The sequence below is a fragment of the Dromaius novaehollandiae genome, chromosome 4, assembly GCF_036370855.1.
Source record: "Dromaius novaehollandiae isolate bDroNov1 chromosome 4, bDroNov1.hap1, whole genome shotgun sequence".
In the NCBI taxonomy this organism is placed as follows: domain Eukaryota; kingdom Metazoa; phylum Chordata; class Aves; order Casuariiformes; family Dromaiidae; genus Dromaius; species Dromaius novaehollandiae.
Genome location: NC_088101.1, coordinates 71,911,372 through 71,930,987, shown reverse-complemented (window position 1 = coordinate 71,930,987; position 19,616 = coordinate 71,911,372). Strand labels below are relative to the sequence as shown.

General features: G+C 44.6%; 1 protein-coding gene and 1 long non-coding RNA gene across 3 annotated transcripts in view; one reads left to right on the top strand and one right to left on the bottom strand.

Moving 5' to 3' along the window:
* The window catches only part of LOC112996468 (uncharacterized), a 33,153-nt gene extending 16,688 nt beyond the window's left edge, over positions 1-16,465 (bottom strand). The window contains exon 1 of the long non-coding RNA XR_003262449.2: positions 16,359-16,465. This is a non-coding gene — a long non-coding RNA (uncharacterized LOC112996468). The remainder of the gene's footprint in view (positions 1-16,358) is intronic.
* Positions 14,391-19,616, top strand: part of CPEB2 (cytoplasmic polyadenylation element binding protein 2) — a 56,014-nt gene continuing 50,788 nt past the window's right edge. The window contains exons 1-2 of one of the 2 annotated variants that reach the window (XM_026121929.2): positions 14,391-16,489; positions 19,022-19,300. In XM_026121929.2, the coding sequence (XP_025977714.2) occupies positions 15,035-16,489; positions 19,022-19,300 (1,734 nt within the window). In that variant the 5' untranslated portion in view covers positions 14,391-15,034. The remainder of the gene's footprint in view (positions 16,490-19,021; positions 19,301-19,616) is intronic. The other variant, XM_026121928.2, reaches the window with a different exon arrangement.

Below are 19,616 nucleotides of genomic sequence, written 5' to 3'. Positions count from 1 at the left end.
TGAGGTTTTGGTTCAGTGGCTGATACTGATTTGTGCATCAGAAAGCAGTCCAGTATTGATTTATCTCATGCTGGATGCAGAAATTTCCATTTTAGAAAATCCTTTATATTTTTCTAAGATTAGATTTTTAGAAAATTCAATGTGTTCTTTTCCTTAATGATGTTCAGAAAAGGCCCTCATTTTGGATTACTGATGAAAATGCATCTTTTCCTCATACCCTGTGGGCAGGTCCTAAAAAGCAGTGCTCTCCATCCACTCCCATAGAATTTGTGCTCCCATATGTCTGTGACACATGTCCAGCAGTCACATGTTTTGTTTTGCTATTAGTAAAATGGACAGGAAAAGTTTATGCCACTTCTATGCTAAGCTAGAAATTCCAAATTAATAAGCTTCATTTGAAATTTTAAAATGATCTTAAAAAAATACCATGGACCTATTATTTCTCTTTGACATACTAATTATATTAAAGTTATCCTCACTTTTCATACTTTTATATCTGCAAGTGCAATATAATATGGAGAAGTCAACCTCACAATTTTTATTGTGTAAGGAAACTGCCAGTGTTAATGTTTTTTTCATTCTGGCACTTGCATTCTGAAATAAAACAAAAGTAGCAATGAATATTGATCAACTTTTTATTACCCAGTACATCAAACATTCTACCAGGGTCGTTTTTGTTAAAAAAAAGCAGTACTTGAAAATATTTTTAGATGTTTCCTGACTTCTCTAAAACAAAACAAAACAAATTTCTTATCTCACCACAAGTTACTATATGGTATATATAAAGCTAAGCTATTGTACATGTAAAGCTATATGATGTACAAAAAGAACAAAGGGGGCCTAAATACCACTAAGTTCAAAGCAAAAAATATTACAGTAAGTACCTATTTTTTTTAATTAAACTAAGGTAGCCCCTACTTACTCACCAGCACTACCAAGATGGAAGTATTCAAATCATGACTAATCTTTTAACTCCAGGCAAGTTCCCTGACATCAAAGGAAAGAAACCAAATACGAAGACGTAGTATATCATAAAGATCCCACTGGAGCTGGGAAAACGCAGCTTTTTCTTGAAAGCTCCAGGGAATTTCTCTAGACTTTTGCATTTCTGAACTAAGCAAGGAGAGGAGCATACAAATGACAAATAACCAGAGGTTAAAATAATAACTTAGGAGGTATGACACCTATAGTTCCTAGTCTTAGAAGCGTCAAAAGTATATTACACCAAAGTATTACTGTGGCAACAGGAGAGTTTGAAGGAACCCCGGAATACGTTATGGCTTGTTACACCCTGCTCCTGAGGGCACTTTTCTCGGTTGTGAGCAATATGGGTCCAACTCTCTTCAAAAGAAGGAAAGAGCTGAACCCAGATCTCCCACACTGTGGGTGAGGGTTAAGTCACTGGGCTTTAGGGTAGAACAAGGGGAGCACCTCCCTTTTTCTCCCTGAAGTTTTGTCAGCTTCTTTGCTTTGCTTTCATTATATGTAGTCAAAAATGAAATAGTATTATCTGGGGTAAAATGAGATGTTATTTTGACCCAAAATGAATATTGCATGAGGCTTAACAAAGATAAATGTGAAGTCTTGCAACTAGGAGAGAATAATCCTAGGCAGCAGTACAAGCTGGGGTCTGACTGGCTGGTGCTTAACTCTGCCGAGAAGGACCTGGGAGTCCTGGCGGACAGCAAGCTGAATGCGAGCCAGCCGTGTGCTCCAGCAGCAGTGAAGGCAGACGGTGCTGTGGGCGGCACCAGTAAGTATGTAGCCAGCAGACCAAGGGATGTGATTATTCCACTCTACTTGCACTTATTAAGCCACTTCTGGAACACTGAGTCCAGTTTTGGTCTCTCTACTTCAAGAGAGACATTGAAAAATTAGAGAAGGTCTAGCGAAGGGCCACCAAGATGATTTGGGGGATGGAGAACTTGTCAGATGAAGAAAGTTTGAAGGAATTGGGTTTGTTCAGTGTGGAGCGGAGACAGCTCAGGGAATTATAGTTGTGGCCTTCCAACAACTAAAAAGTTTTCTAGAGAAGATGAAGATCTCTCTTCATAGAGATGCACAGTGATAGGACAAGATGCAACAGGCATGAGTTGCTTCAGGGGAAATTTCACCTACTTATAAGAAAAAAAAAATCTTTATCATGAGAAAAATTAAACAAAGGAATAGGTTGCCCAGAGAAGTGGTGGAACCATCCTCATTGGAAATTACTTGGCTTGACAGGCCCCTGGATAATCTAATCTAAGGCCCTGCTTTCAACAGAAATTTGGAGCAGATGATCTCCAGAGGTCCCTCCGAACCTAAACTTCTCAATGATTCCATGATTCTCAGGGGTTTTGTTCTGGCTAGAAAACACAAAACAAACAAACAAAATTCAATGATACTAGAAATACATCCTTTTTAATTAGAACCCCAAATTGAAAAGCAGACCATGTAGTTTTAGTTCAGCTTACTCAACGTGTTATCTCCCAATGCACCTTCACTGAGAACTTCAAAACATAGTTAGAAACAATTAGTTGATTTTTGATGCCTTGTACATCGTGCCTGTCACAAGGAGGAACTGGTGATGGAGTCAGGTATTTATTTGTTGCAATCCTATTTATCTACAAACCATGTACACTAGCTACTGTTTCCCTGAACACAGCAGGAAGCAAACAGTAGGAGACAGTTTCTTTACTCTCAGTTTCAAGGACCTCTCTCAGGTTTTTTTCTCTGGGTCATGTTGCAAGTGGTCCTCAGGCTGGCGGACTTCCTTGCTTCCTTTTCTGTGCATTTCTGTAGTGCTCCTGCCCCTTACTCAGATCCACACAATTGCAATAAAATTGATCTTTTTATTTTCAGGACATCAAAAAGTTATGTAGCTCAGTCATTACCATGACTAGCATACATTCTGCTCTGGAGAGAACAGGTAAAGACTGGGAATTATTACCAAAAAGGAAATTTATATTTTTTGTTTCCTTCTGTTTGTACAACAGGCCTGATATTACACTAAAGAGTTCCAGACTGGTGGGGTGCAACTGCAAAACCACATACTTATGTGCTTATAAACCACTAACCTGGGCACTGCATGACAGTGGTTATGATATCAGCACTGTGCAAAAATCTTTATATTCTAAATTAATTGCAAAACAGATAACTTACAGAGTTCGAGAGGTATTCAAAAACAGTCTTATCTTCCATTTGCATTATTTCAAGAATAAACTCATTGGAATGACTTTTTGGACTAATTATAATCACCATCTTTGGCCATGATTTGGATGAAAACAGAAAGTCATTACCAGGAAATTTTATAGGTAAAAATTTGGTGAAAGAGGAAATAAAGAAAATGGCACAGCCATGCAACATTATAACCCAATCACTATATAATTCATGCCCGCTTGACAAACGCACACTCCACTAATGAGAAACAAAAGTTTATACATGTTGGAACAAAAAGTAAGCTATATTTACAAATTTGGATACTGTATTTTCAATTCTAAAAGAAATCTTGGCAGATAAACTGAATGCGGAGCAGGAAAGAAGCACTACGATTGTATTCAGCTCCACCCAGGGCAAACCCAAATATTCTGGTAATTACAGCAAGATACCAGTGTGGTGTGTCCCTCTAATAAGCTTGTATTGGAAAAACATAATATCCATAATAACCCTTATGAGGAATCACTCAGGCCTACAGGCTCATGGCAAGACATACAAAAAATGAAAATTTTGGTAGTAGCAATATATTTGCCCATATTTGCCCTACACACTTCAAAAAGGAAGACGGAAGAGCATGCTCTTGTTCAGCTCATGCTGTAGCCCTCTCATTAGTAATAACATTCCTGCTATGTACAGCTCTGACGTCCTTACTTAAGAAGGATGTTTGTAAACTTGAAAGAGACATCAGGAACAACTGATACAGCAGTGTTGCCTTACGCTTAGAAACCAAAGAAGCTCAATGAGATTCACTTAACAACAAAAGAGGGATGAGGTACTTTGATCCCAGTCTTTAAGCACTTTTATTGAACAATGTCCAGTGCTAAAGGCTTTTTAATCCAGCAAAGATTCAACAAGGGAAGGTAAAGCGAAATTCAGACCACGGATAAAACACTTCACCTGAACAGGGAGGGTTGCTATAGATGTGGTGGGCTCTTCATTCTCTGAACTCTTTAAAAACAAATCAGGTATCTTTCTAATGAAGTTCACTTAGAAATAATGGCCTTCAAGCACTTACAGGAGGACGTTTTATGGTCAGAGTTAGCACTGGATTGGATTAGGTCACCAGAAATGATTGGGCTCTTCTTGCCTTAGTCTATGAAACAATGACATTGAAACATGCCGTAGTTTACTCTAAGCACATTCTGTAAATAATTATTTAAGTGTTACTGTGCCCTTACTGTACTCAGTGTTATTTTCATGTAAATGACCTATTGTTGTAAGAGCATTTTGACTACTGTCATAGGACTCATATTTAAGGAATTCTAATTTAACTGGGATATAGGAAATAGAGAAATTCAATAGCTGATTGGCTCAGCAAGAGCTGCAGAGGATCTGATAAAGAGGCTTAAAAGTATTCACATAATTCCCCACTGTCATATTGCCCTGAAACCCCAGTTGTTTTTTATGAGAGCTAAGAATCTCTGATGTTCTACCGATTTTTAACTATTGGGTATATTGGTTCATGAGACTGAGCGAGAATAGACTTCGTTCATTACCCTTTCATTAAACCCTTCACAAACTCAAACACTGGAGAATAAGGACAACAATGCACATGAATATTATCACAAAACATATATGTTTATTACTTTCCAATTTCCTCGGCACTTGACAGTCTACTTGATAACCGTTGAATTTTCATTACTTTCATTGATTTGATCAACCCCTTTTAGTTCAGCGCATGAGTAAGCTGAAAAGTGAAGAGCCAAAATAAAATTCCCAGACAAAACCTTTCATAAAGAACTTGTCTTCATACAAAATCCTCCAGCATAATTATGCTACTATAGTTATGATGGTATAACTTCCCATGTGGACACTTGTATTATAAAGGCATTCATACAAGATTAAAAAGTGTCCACAAGGCATAATTATACCACTATAGTCTCTGGTATATTTCCTCATATAGAAGCGACCTTTTAAAGTTGAAAAGAGAGGTTAGGTGGGAGAAAAAGAAAAAAAACCCAGCCCTTGGATTTCCTAAAGTAGAAATTTTATGAAGTTTTCTCTTTCTCAGTTATAACGTACTGCATGCACAAAAAAGATCACCAATACGAAAACAAAGGCTCCTCAAATGATTCATTTTACTGACCTGCTCTCAAAGCACATTGAGCGACAATGATATCAACAATAACTCAAGGACACTCACCAAGGTTTGGAAAACTTTTAAAGATCTAGGTCATTTTCCCTTTTAATATTGTTGGTACAATCAATTTGTGGCATATGTAATCATCGATTCGGCAAAGAAGTTTCTGTAAGCTATACTTAAGTACTAGATTGTTTTGTGCCACTGCATAAGAATGGATCTGGGGCCTCAATACCATAATGAGAGAGGAAATTACACAATTACAGTAGTTTTTGTGTTCTCTACATAAAAGGTAAACATAATAGGTCTGATCTTATCCTAGTTCCTTCACCTCGTAGCTATGTGGTTAGAAAGTATGACTTCCAGTTCTCAGCGTTTGCTTAAACTTATAAAAAAGCTAAAAATATGTCAGTACAGGAGTTAATGATTAAGGCATCCAAACAATTGCAATTCTTTTCAGAAAGACTGCACAGAAAGGGTTAAAACATAGAGTCTGCAGAAACAAACTAATTTTAACTCTGCATTTCCCTCAGGTTCTCATTATGAAAGAAAACTAATGTTGTCTGGATGACTTCAACTGCGTATTTTCTTTCTTAATATACTTCACTTTATTGAATTGCAATATTTTCATTACCTTTTCTAGGTTTCAGTGATTTTTTTTTTGCATAGCTAATGCATTTCTAAAATGTTTTAATAAAAATATTCTAATATGTGCATTCAGCTTTTTACAGAGTTTCTTGGCAGGACATTTTCTTGGATTTCTTTTCTTTAGTTTTTAATTTTTCAAAATGTTATACATGAGCACTAAGAAAGAATCACACGGATATGGTTTTAGTAATCAAAATATATATGGTGAAACAGTTATACTGCTTTTCAGTGTCTTTGTACCATCATAATACCACAAATGGTCAAAAGCGATGAAGCTTATCGTTAATTTACAGTTGATCATTAGATCAGAAATGTACATTATATAAGAGGACTAGAGAGTTCTTATTTCTGAGTCCCAACTAGAGCTAGGCAGATTTAGATGAAGGAAGTAGGCAGACAGTAAAACAGCTGAAAACTTCAGTATCAGCTACCCTGTTGCCTATTCAGAAATTCAACTTAATAGCTTTAAGTAGACAAAAAAAATGGGAGGAGGTGAAAAAGTAGCTGTGGTATCACTAACCAGCAGCTCAGTGTTGAGAGCATTCATCTGCTCTATAGCAGACCTGAGTCCAGCTCCCTCCTCTGCCACACCACATCCAGGCCAACCTCTTCTACCTCACAGAGGCATGGCCTGATCACCAGGCTAGTGATTCTCATCATTAGTGTCACGAATGTTCAACTATTCTGTAAAGATACTACAAGTTCTCGGTAAGTGGGAAGGAGAGCATCCCACCCTCAAGAGACCAAGAGGTTCATGACTGTCTGAGCTCTTTGACGTCTTATATAGTCATAATTAGTTACAATGACAAGGTTAAAGAGTTTTCTTCATTTCAGTTGAGATTTCTTTAATTCTAGCCTGTGTATAAAAGTTTGATTTTAGTTATATGGTGAATCTGAAGCATCTGCATTGCTAATTTCTAAAATCATTCCAAACAGGCTAATTAAAACCACAAATTTCTTACAGAAGCCATTGAAAATAATTTCACTGAAACAGTGGATGCTCTTCTAAAGTTACAGAACATCCATCTTATACTCAAAGATGAAATATGGTCAAGAGAATACATTTTGCATATATATACATCAGATGGGTTGTCCTTGCTTTTAGTACAAGACAAATGCTAGGGCTCAGAAGGGGAACCTGATCCTCTGTCATCTCTCAGCAGTTTAATAAGCAAACTTTGATAAATCTTCATAGCAACTTAAAGCACCAACCTTAACAGTCTGCTGGGGTGCAAACACATACTCCTTCTGTTTAAGTTGCTACAAGGTCTATACACTTCAGCAGAGGGGAGACCTAGCTACAAACACATGCTTGCTTCCGCCCACTGCATCTGCTATAAGGGCTACAGCACTCCATTCAGCATGAATGGACTCCATTGCAAAGCTTCCTTGCTCAAAAATTTCCACTCAGATCTCCTTGAGTCTTCTAGCTGGTCTCCTAAATATGGTCAGACTATGGTGTGCAACCCTCCAGAACAGATTATCCCAAGACTGGAACCTTAATACAGTTCTTCTTAGCACAAGTCAGTTATACTAGTTGCCGGAGACAGAAATTTCAGGGAGCCTCCTATACCTCAGTAGCTGGATATATAAACATACACTGAACATTCATGCAATTAATAGAGATGTCTTATGCATTCTTTACAACAGAACCCAAACTTACCCACAGAGCTGTGAACAACACCTTCATGTTTGGTAAATAGTGGCAGCTGTGTCTGAACCGTACATAGAAAGGAAGACTAGAAAATACTGTGTTCTTACTACAGCAGAAGACACTGCTGGGCCAACTGTTCTTCTGCATGTGACAGACAGGAAAAAAACAACAGTAAACCCCTAGTATTCTCTACCACAGGAAAAATTTTGTCTTCTGTACTGGTAATATAACCAAATTAACCAGTTAGATTACAAGGACTACTATAAATGCTATCTGATATGTGAGTACATCAGCAACAATACAGGCTTTAAAATCCTACAAATCATTTTGAGAACTGAACAGAGATTGACAGTATCTCTATTTTGTAGTGCCAACTTTTTGAACACTTAGCATTTGTCACGAAACATATGATAGTGTTGGCAATAGTTCCCAGTTAGCACTGGTCCCCTTTGTGAAAACCACTGCCTAAACAAAGAACTAGAGATGGTCTCATCCCCACCGAATTTGAAATATAGTTGCTCTATTGGAGAATTATTCCTATCCTGGACAAAACATGTTAAGAGCACAGAACTCTGCGGCATATAGAAAACAAGCTCTTCACAATTTTGTAGGTTGTACACATGGAGATATTCTATCACTTTTCAGTAACTCAAGCTTACATTATATCTACAGACTTACAGTAAGATGAGATAGTCACAGTATTTAAACCTTTAAACAATCTATGCTGCAAATCTGCCAGCCTCCTGTTCCTCAGAATGTTTCATCTCAGCCAAAAATTATCAGTTCCCAAGGATAAGAGCACCGAGGTATACGGCTGACTGTAATGCATTCCACCAGACAGCCTTTATGAATATTTTAGCTGAACTTTCTTCTGTCCTTGTTGTTCTTGCCAACCACATGCAGAACATTTTGGAGACAACAGCAATTCCCCTGGGTTTTACATGCCGTACTATTCAATTCCCAACAATAAAAAATCCTCTTTCTACACTGAGTTTCATCTCATATTTTCCTTCATCCTAAACTACAATTAATATCAAGAACTTGTACTGCATAGCTGGGAAACTAGCAGAAATTGCCACATTCAATTAGTACAGCAGAAGCAGCACACTGGAAATAGGACTTCATTCACTTTAATTCACTAGTTGGGTTGCCATAAATTCTTTTCTGTAAAACATGGAATTTTGAATACTCCACAGACATTATTTTTCTTTCATGAAGATGTTTGTTTACTTTGGCAGTGATTCTCTTGGGAGAAACTCTAATGACTTCCACTACCAAAAAACCCCCAAACAAAAAAGAAACAGAAACAGCCACTAGCAAGCAAGAAAATATTAGTCTAATGTGCTGGTAAAACTCCAGGGCAAAAACGAGAAAAAAGGAGTCAATCACTGGTTTGCATTCTTGTGAGCAAAACCCATATCCTTAAAGTTCAGCAGGCAGCACAGCCCTCGAGATATAAGCGGGCCTTTGAATAAGGGACAACGGGCTGCCCATCAACTGTGAATTTTAAGACTGGGGTCTAGATTTTTAGCTTTAAAGAAACTCCACCATGATATGGGCATGGGGAGAACAGAATAGAGCAAACTATGTCAATCCATGGTGTTATGTTTTCTCTGTTTTTAATTTCAGTCTGACATACAGTGATCAAACAAAGGTTTCCCTCCCAATTTTGTTACATCTGGATCGTTAATTTTTCTTTTAATGAAAAAAGCATGAGGAAAAAATGTAAGCTACTGTGAATCAACAGAATGCTCACTATCGAAAGGAAAAAACTTGCCTGCCTCCTTCATGGGAATGTATGGAGATCATTATTTCCAGAGTTTAAAAAATCATGAGCAGAAAAATAGTAAATAAAACACACTGACACAAAACTACAGACCTCTTTTTCCTGTGAACTGTAAAACCACATCATCTACTTCTCTATACGAATCATATGCAGCCCCAGACCATTTTCCACTTTAGGGAGAAAAAAAAGCCATTAACGAAAACCAACTTTAAGGTTAAGAGGAAGCAGCTCTATCAAAAGTGCAGTTAGTCATATATTTTTGTTTCCAGTTATAACAATGTGCTGTTCCTGGAATGCATATGCAGGCCCATTTCAAAGCTTAAGCTGAGGAATGAAGCAGATATATGTCATAGACCACAGGACACCAGACTGTACTTCCCTAAAGCAGCCTGATCATAGGTAAGACAGAAATAGATCTCTTTACAGAGCCCCTGGGACTCGTGCAGGACAGAGCTCCATGGACAGAAAATTCTGAAAAACGAGTCCAAATACAAACCAGGGAAGAGGATGGGGAAATGAAGAAGTAAATTAGTACAGAGGGGAAAAAAAAACCCAAGCAGCTGACATTAAAAGCCTGATTTTCTTGTAGCTGTAGGAACTTGGAAGAGGGGTCACATGGACTGGTAAATCATGGGAAACGTCTATAAATATTGTGGGCTGTGGAAACAATCATTTGTTGCATTACAAGAAGGCCATGATTCTCTGTGCTGAACCACTCCACCACACAAGGGTTTTCTGAAACTAGTGCTAACTAGTTGTAGCCACGTTTACTTTTAACATGCACAAATTCACCAGAAAAGCAGCTTTTAGTATTGATACGAGAGCATAGATAATTTTCATGTTAACGTGTTATTTGCAGCCCATATTTAAAATCTCAGGCACCACGATTTTCCAGCTAACGAATGGGCGGTAAACAGCAGATTCTTGCAGCAGTCACAGAGTTATATTCTTTTTTATATGTTAGATTACTGATATTCTGGTATTTCAGTATTAATTTGCATAATGAGGAAGCACTGAAGTAACTCTGCATTCATGTAAGAGTCTACATACCATAGTTATATTTTTATCAGTTTCATGATTTATTATATATTCCTCAAAATGGTAACAGGTGTTTGGTGGTGTCTAATTAGAAAAATGTACAGATTCTGCCCTCAAAAACTTATGCTTTCTAAAGAAACTAAACCCACACACTGTTCAGAGACAGGCAGCATCTTGGCACAGTCCCTTTCACCTCTTCTAACCGCTATTAGGAGTTTTCTGCTCAAGCAAAAAAATTGAACAGTGAACCAAAACCCTCTCACGCACTACCCTCTGTCTGGCACTGACAAGTAGCAGGTGTCATTCTTCTTCTTTTATAAAAAGAAAAGAACTGAAGTTGTATGTGGTAGTTTCTGGAAGAGGTGATAACCGCTCAGGGGTAGCATTCAGAAGCCACCACCTTGATGATCCCTTTCATGTCTTCTACATTCCAGTTACAGCTGCTTTGGAATCATTGCCATGCAGCTCATTGCAATTTGTCTGTATATTTTTTCTTCTGTAGCATTGCTGGTTCAATTTGGCACAAAGAATTTAGCACACGATGTGAATTATGATTATGCAGAACACAAGATGAAAAAATATGTTTGCTGTCTTTAAGGCCCTGACTGAAACCGCACAGAGTTGTCAACCCTGGCTCCACCACAGGCCTCCTAGGTGAAGTTGATGCCTGGCACGTTTGTTACAGCAAATACACAGAAGGAGGTTGATTAATGGCTGCAGGAACCGTAACTTAGGTACATTCAGTTTTACCTAATTACTGACAGCTTGTTTTGCAACATCTATTTTTTTAATTTACATATTATATGTAGTGATATTACATATAGCTTGGCATTCATTTCTCCTAAATGTTAGTTGTCTAGTCAAAGCTAGTCATCCCACATGGCTCAGCAGCAAACATAAAAATCCTGCTTTCCCAGCTAACTCACATTAGAGACTTACCTAGAGTGCTCTCTCCTTCAGGCACATGCACAGGGGTTTTGCTTCAATGAAAACCAGGGAATACACAGTCAAAGCACCCCGCTATTCTGTAAGTTCAGGAAACACAAATCTAAGAAGCTCCTGAATTGCAAATGGCCATAAATTTGTTCAGGCATCTATTTTCAGATACTCTCTTTATTGCTTTCCTACCATCCCAACTCAAAAAGGCTCTCAAACTTCTCATGTGAAGGGGGCATTTAAGGAAGAAGAAATCAGGGAGGAATCAAGTGATCACACAGGACAAAAAATAAATTAATGGGAGAGGGTGTGAAAGCCAAAGGGTCAAAAACGGAAAAATTAGGAACTGGAAAGGGAAACCAGAGCACTGCAGATGGAACCCATTATTTCTCGAAGGCACCAGTGAGCCAGTTATGAGACTTGATTTGTTAGAGGAGAAGCTAGTAGTTCTGGCACACACCAAGAGCTAAGGGCTATAGGAGTCTACACATCACAGGCAGGATAGAGCGCTGGGAGGACTCTTGTTTTGACTCAGCACAACTGGTCTTATTTTTCATTAGAGTCAAGAAGCAGTGAGCATATGCTGCCGCCAGACCAAGAGGCATCAAAGAACTTGTGGATCCTGCAGTAAGATCTAGCCATACGTTTTTCTCATAATCAACAGAGGGAGAAAGCTTAAGGTTCTCTCTCTAAAGGTACCTATATTAGCGTAGCATGAATCACCCTGTGGCATCACCTGTCTTTTGTGTTTGTAGAGGAAGATTCACAGTGGATGCTTAATTTTTACATGGTTAAAATTAGATGAGATTCATCCCATGGAAGTTGTTTTAATAAACTTGGGAATTATAGCGGTATGATTGTGGTAGACAGATACCACAGTAGAGATAAGCCCTCATGGAGGCTCTGATCAAGTATTCTTGTACTTGAGCCAGTTTGAAAAAACTACTTTAGACATATGAGCAACACAGTAGCTGTTTTGAAGGAAGAATCACTAGAGTATGGACTCAGTTCAAAGGGAGAGGGCAGAGGAGCTGACCATTTACAAAAACAACCACCAAATGAGTTCCTACACACTTCATAGAAACAGGCAGTTGGCTGTAGGAGAGACGCTGCAGCGTTACTTCCACCCTCATTAGGCGCCAGAGAACGCGCACTGGGAAGAACCTCTCCGAACGCCTCAGGTAGAGGACAGCTTCTGTTCAGGCTTGCACCTGAGTATCAGACGCATGACACACGTTCAAAGGGAAGCCAGGTGCTACCAGTTCCACAGCTCACAAAACTGAAGTTTATGAGAGGGACTGTAGCCATTGCAGCTGACTCTTCAGGGAATACTTGGCTGGAGACATTTACTCAGCATGTGATCATCAGCAGGCCCTTGGTCTGCACTCTATTTTTTTGCACTTTCAAGAAAGATGGCTACAAAGTTCTTGAAACAGAAAGGTCTCCAATATAATGGATTATTCGCCACTATTCTGCCATAATACAGCAAAGATAAATACAGAAACTATTCTATGCTGCAAATATATTGTCATGTTAATTCTAAAAAGTCACATGGATACACAAATACACACACCCACACAGGCTTACTCCCAAATACAAAATAATGATCACATCAGAGATGACTGCAGGCCCTGCATCAAACATTTTTTGTGCATTTTATATGCATATAACAACCAGATACGGATTTAACAGAAAAGAACTGTTACACTGGGTCAGTCCAAAGTCCATCAGCCAAATGGAAAGCAGCCATCCAGCCTCTGACAGTGGCCACTAATGGATGCCTAGAGAGAAGTACGATAGGTCACGCACATAATGACACCTCCCCGATGTACTCTCACATTCAGTAGATGTGTATTAATTCTCCCAAGGAACTGCAGCTTTCCCAGAGCAAAAGGGAGCTCGGTTATTTCACAGTCTCTTAAAGAATTATCTACATCTGTAACATCTAAGGTTGCCAAACTATCTATTTGTGTGCATTAAGCCCTGTTGCCAAGATCAGTGCTTCAGCAGGAACAAAAAGGGAAAATCCCAAGTTTAACGTTGTGTCTGTCCAGGAACTATCCCAAAAGGCAACATCGCACACCGCACATGCCCCTGCAGATAAGCCACCTCGGCACTGGCTCAGCCTAAGCGCCTTCCGGGGCCTCTCAGGCCAGTACGAACCGGCCGCGCGGTCGGAAAGCAGGGACGCGGGTGCAGAGCCAGGGCTGCCAGACCCGGCGTGCCCGGGCACGCTCCGCCGCGCCGGGGGGCTACGAGCGTCCGGGGCGGGCGGACAGCGCCCGTCTCCAACGTCCCCACCGCGGGGCCGCCGCCTCGGCCGCGCTGCGCGCCCGCGGGCTGCCCCTCCCGCCCCGCCGAGCCCTCGGGGGCCGCGCGGAGACAACGAGCGCCCCCACGTCCCCCCGGCGAGCCCGCCCCGTGGCGCGGCGCGGAGCGCGCAGGCAGCGCCGGGGAGGAGACGGCAGCGCGCAGCAACACTGCGCTCCGCGCACAGCCCCCCCCCGCTGGGGCGCGTAGCCCTCCCCCGCCTCCCAGCTCCGCCCCCCAGCAGCGCGCGGCTGCGTCAATGCAAATGAGCGGCGCAGGGGCAGCCGGGCGGGGCGCACGGGCGCTCCTCCCCCTCCCCCCCCAGGCCGCGGCCGAGCGACGTCCGAGGCAGCGGGAGAAACGACTGCCCAAGCCGCCCTCGCTCCTTGAAGAAGGAAGCACGTCGCGCCGGCCGCCGCAAACAAACTCATTTTATTTACAGGATTTCCTCCTCAGAATAGACAACGTCATTGAACGCCAGTTAGTGTCTTCCTCACAGAAAAGCAGGCAGACCGTCAGGGCGTTAGTTAAAGGCTGCCAGCTCCCCCCCCCCCTTAGCGAGTGGTAGCGCTCGCCCCGCTCGTCAGCGGTGTGCGCGCGGCCGTTGGGCAGCGCGAGCGCTGACCCGGCGTAGGAGCGGCGCGGGGGGACGAGGGGGCGGGGCGCAGGGACACGCATTATTCATGAGGGGGCCGGGCCCGGCGGCTCATTACCAAGGTCGGCCGGGCGGGCAGGGGGCGGGGTTGTGATGCGGCCGTGACGAGCGTTCCGGCGTTCTTAAAGGGGGTTGCAGCCGGCGCCGAGCCGGTATTGGGGGCGGGGAGGCGGCCGAGGGCGAGGGGACGGCAGACCACGGAGCGGGGAAGCGGGGCGCTGGTGGCACGGGGCGCTGACAGCTTGCCTGCCTGCCTCCCCGCTCGGTGCCCGGCTGGAAACGCCCTGCCTTCCCCTGGCGTTGCTGTGTAGCGAGTGGGGGGGATCGGGCGCGGGGGTTAACATGGGGGAGCTGCCAAGGGAGACGTGACCCGTGCGGGGATGTGTATGATGATATAGCGGGTTACCGTAGGGGCGATTGTTAGACAGGGAGGCCTGCCCTACCGGGGGGGGGGGGGTGTTAAATGACGATTAGGGGGGAAAAACTGATGAAAAGAGGATTATTTATTATCAAAAGGCTTCGATTTTTTTAACCAGCGTAGCGGAGACTATGCCAGGGAAGAGGGCTTTATTCTAGAAGGTGGCTTTTTCTCCGGCTCGTGGGGTGGTTTGCGACAGGCGGTTGTTTCTCCCCCCCCCCCCCACGGCGGGCTAACCACCTTTGTCTGCTCGGCGCAGAGGGTGGGGAATCGGCCCCGCGGCCGCGGCAGTGTCAGGGGAGCCCCCTCGTTTAATGGGGGATTTCAGACGCGAGCTCCTAGAGACAGCGACCGCCAACCGCAGCCCCGACCCGCCGTTGGGGGCAGGAGGCGCTGGCTACGCCAGGTCCTTCCCCGGCCTGGCAGCGGCCGCCGCCTCTCATTCCTCCTCCTCCTCCTCCTGCCCCTTCTCGCCCACTGTAACCGGTTCCTCCGGCAGCGGCGGCGTGTCCGGTGCGTCGCCGCCGCCCTCCCTGTTCCTGTCGGCGGCCGCTGCTGCGCATCATCAAAACATGCAGGATGAGCTGCTCCTGGGGGTGACACAGCAGCAGCCAGGCAGCGAGAGGCTGGGCAGCAGCCCCGCATCAGGACACCCCCCTCTCGGCCACCCCTCCTCTGACTTTAAACCCAGTCTCAGCCCCCACCAGGATTTAAACAAGCAGCAACCGCAGCAGCAGCAGCAGCAACAGCCGCCGCCTCCTCAGCTGAGCCAGAAGAGGAAAGAGTTTAAGCAGCAGCGGCAGCAGCTCAGCAGCCCAGCCCAGCTCGGCAGCAGCCACCCCCTGAATAACCACCACCCCCCAGACTATCATCACCACCCCCCTCAGCAGCAGCAGCAGCAGTTCAGCCACCCCACTGACAAGTACCAGCAGCCGGAGCACAGGCAGCAGCAGCAGCTCCAGCTCCTCGGCGGTCACCCCCCGGAGCCGCCGCCGACAGGGGACTACCCGCACTACCAGCCCCGCGGCCCCGCCGAGCACCCGGGCGGCGCGGAGCGGGGGGGATCGGAACGCCTCGCCCCTTCCTGCCCGGGGGTAGCGGCGTCCGCGGACCCCAATGTGGGGGTGGCCGCCGCCGCCTGCGTGAATCCGCCTCCGTCTCCTCCTCGTCTGCAGGCGAAAGCCGCGCTGCCCCCCATGGAGTCCCCTCCGAACAGCCACTTGCTGGGTAGCCCCGGGAACCTCCTGCCCGGCGGGCTCGGCTCCGGCTTCAGCAGCCTGCAGAGCCCGGAGATCCCCAGCCCCCATCACCAGAGCGGGGGCGGCTCCTCCTCGGCGGCTTCCCCTCCTCCTCCGCCGCTGCCCGGCTTCGGCACCCCCTGGTCGGTGCAGACCTCGTCGCCGCCTCCGCAGCAGACGCAGCAACCTCCGGTCTCCAGCGGCGGCGGCGGGCAGATCAGCGCGATGCCGCCGCCCAGCCCGGAGTCCGAGACCAGCTTCTACCCGGGGATCCCGTCATCGATCAACCCCGCTTTCTTCCAGAGCTTCTCGCCGGTGTCTCCGCACAACCCCTGCGCCGGGCCGTTCAGCAGCCCCTTCTCGGCCGCCGCGCCCCCGCCGCCGCCGCAGATGAATTTACCTCAGCAGCAGCAGCAGCAGCAGCAGCAGAACCGGAGATCCCCTGTGAGCCCCCAGCTCCAGCACCAACACCAGGCGGCGGCGGCGGCCGCCGCCTTCCTGCAGCAGAGAAACTCCTACAACCACCACCAGGTACAGGGCGGCGGCGGGCAGCCGGGGCCGCCCGGCCTGGCCGGGAGCGCGGCGCTCAGGGGCGCCGGGGCCGTGCGGGGGCAGCGGGGCCGCGGCGCGGGAGGGGGCGGCCGCCGCCGGGAGGCCGCGCGGCGCTGACAGCGGGCGGCGGCGGCGGCAGGGCGGGGCCGGCGCGGCCCGGCGGAGCTCGGCCCGGCGGAGGTGGCCCCGCCGCCGCCGGCCGGCACCTGCCCCCGCCCCGCGCCGCCGCCGCGGGGTTGGCAGGGGGCTGCAGGCAGTAGCGAGCCGGCCTGCCGCGCCCGGCCCCGGGCGGCCGTCGCGGCGGCTGTCCGCAGGCGTCTCCCCCTTGGCGGGATGGGGCAGCAGGGCTTCCTCTCCCAGAAAAGCGAAAAAACGCTCCTTTTTGTATCAGAAAGGAGTGTCGTCGTGAAAATACCCCCCCCCACCCGCCCCGGCCGGCCGCGCACGGGGACCGCGGTGTCGTGCGGAACAGCGCGCCGCAGCCCCGCGCCCGGCCCCGGGGCTGCGCCGGGAGCGCCCGAGCCTGTCGGCGCGTTTGGCTCAGCTCAGAGCGAGCCGGGGTTCGCGTGCGAGACCCCTTCAGCGTTTAGTCCGTTCAGGGCTTTTGGTCGGGATTACTTGCGTTGGCACCCAAAGACAATACCATGTTTCAGGTTACCCTAGAGCCGCTGCTGATTTTAATGAAGTAGTATAGCAGTCTCGTGTTAAACGAAAGTTTTATTTTCTTTCCTGGAACCAAAATACCGATTGCAAGGAACTAGAGAAGAGCAGATCCATGTTAATACATACTGGTGCATTACAGCCACGTCTTGCTCAGAAGGCCTCGATCCTGTAGGCCTCATCTTAATTTTCGTTTCATTCTAGCAGTAAATCTTGTCATTTTTAATCACCAGAGGTGCGTTTTTATAAAGCCTTTATTTTGATAATTTCAAAATTGGAATCTCCTAGTAAGTGAACTTGCTTGAGAACTGTTGTAGATGGCATAGTCAGCAAGCAGCTAGTTGTCCTTAACATCTAATACTCTTCAAACAAATTCTGAAGCGATTCTCTAACACTGAGGTGTACAGGAATTTTCTCTCAGTTATGAGTTGTAGGTAAACTTAAACAGTGCCATGACAGCATAGCTAGCAGTATTAAAGGCTCGTTAACGTTTGGCATTATCTCTAAGGTTTGTTTCACAATAGAATGCCTGCCTCTCCCAAAATTCCAACCAAAGTATTCAAGTTTTACAACATAATTATCTGTAATTATATAGAATGGGATGTTTGCCCGATTACTTGACCAAAAATGGCTACACTGGGTTTTTTGTTTGTTTGCTTTGGGGGAGGGGTTATGTTTTTATCTTTCTGTTTTTGGAGTTGTTTTACCTTATAGCATATTGACGTGCTTTAAATTTTTAAGTTATTAGAACTACAAGCTGAGGGGTTGCTTGCAGCTGAGCTTTGAGATGTGTTGCATTTTGCCTTTACAGTAGAACTGCATTTAGAACATTCCCCCCACACCCCATTTGTATGTCTGAGGAAAAAGCCTTTCCAAGAACAGCCAGGTTTTAGAACACCAAAGACAAATATTGTTCGTCGCTGTCAGCCAGGCTCAGTGGGTCCACCTCTTGGTAGTATGACAACCACTATAGGTCACTTCTTCAGCACAAGTTGTGTTGTAGGAATAAAAACTCTTAATCCTGTAAAATCTTCATTCTAAAGAGAGCTTACATTTTCAGATTGAGGAACATCATTTAAGCTTGTTAGATATAGAAATACTTCATACTCGTTATAAATAGGAAAAAAAAAATCCTCCAACAATAACAAAAGAACAAATTCCACCCCTGAAGATTTCCACAGATAGCCCTGTTCATTACTTCGGAAATATTTGAGCAGTAGCTCCAGAATAACGCATTATAACGTGGAAAGATTAGGACAGTTTCTTCAAACAGATTCTCTTTGCAATAGTCAGTTTGAGGTTTTTTGCTCTTATATAGTGATACTGAGATGATGATACTCAGAATACTGTCGGGGGAAAAATCCGGTGTCTGAAGTTTAATTTTCTAAATTTCTGTTCACCTTTCTGTCCTTCTCATTACAAAAAAAACCCAGTGACCAGCCTCCTTGAAAATCCTGTGTTATTTTTTCCAGCGACCTGTCTATATAACAAAGTAGCGTATCAGTTTGATTAAATGGCCTCAGCCTTTTTGCAACAATTTTTAACTGTAGAATTATTTTACAGCATAATTTTTTTTTAAATCCTACTTACTACTAAAATGATGAAGATCTAAATTGCTAGCAGAGGTATTGCTTTTTTGGGCTGTGTGGGGGAGTGAATTTTTTTTTTTTTTAATGATTGCGTATATTGCGTATTCAGTTTTCTTCCTTGACTCGGTAATAAATTTATACATTATTAGCAAAGTGTAGTTCATAGAAATCTGAGCATTGATTTCTTGGTATTTTTTAATTTTTTAAGTAGAAAAAAATTTCAAGTATTTTGAAAATAATGTAAATGAATCTTTCTTTTTAGCCTCTTCTGAAGCAGTCGCCCTGGAGCAATCAGAGTAGCGGCTGGAGCACAGGAAATATATCCTGGGGAGGAATGCATGGCAGAGACCATCGCAGAACTGGAAACATGGGAATTCCAGGAACTATGAACCAGATCTCTCCTTTGAAGAAGCCCTTTTCTGGTAATGTCATAGCTCCTCCTAAATTTACTCGCTCCACTCCATCACTGACACCAAAATCGTGGATTGAAGATAATGTTTTCCGAACTGACAACAACAGTAATACTCTCCTTCCCTTACAGGTAAGGATGTGTGTAACTGGTGTGTTCTTACAGAATCTTGCGTAATATTTTGGCTTCATCCATTTTAAAGAAGCATTAAACAGTCGGTACTGTCTCATTGTTTGGTTTGAAAAGTGTGTATTTCTATATTGGTTTTAATCCTAAATTGCAACTAACCCCAGCATTTTTAATGTATTCAACAACATACAGTTCTTGCAGTTAGTGAAGAATACTGACTGTCAAAAAAGATAGAAACTTAGCAGCTGACACAGTGGTAGAGGAGCAAAATATGTTTAATCTAAGCAAGTATTTTCCACTGCTCCCTAGGAAAATACAC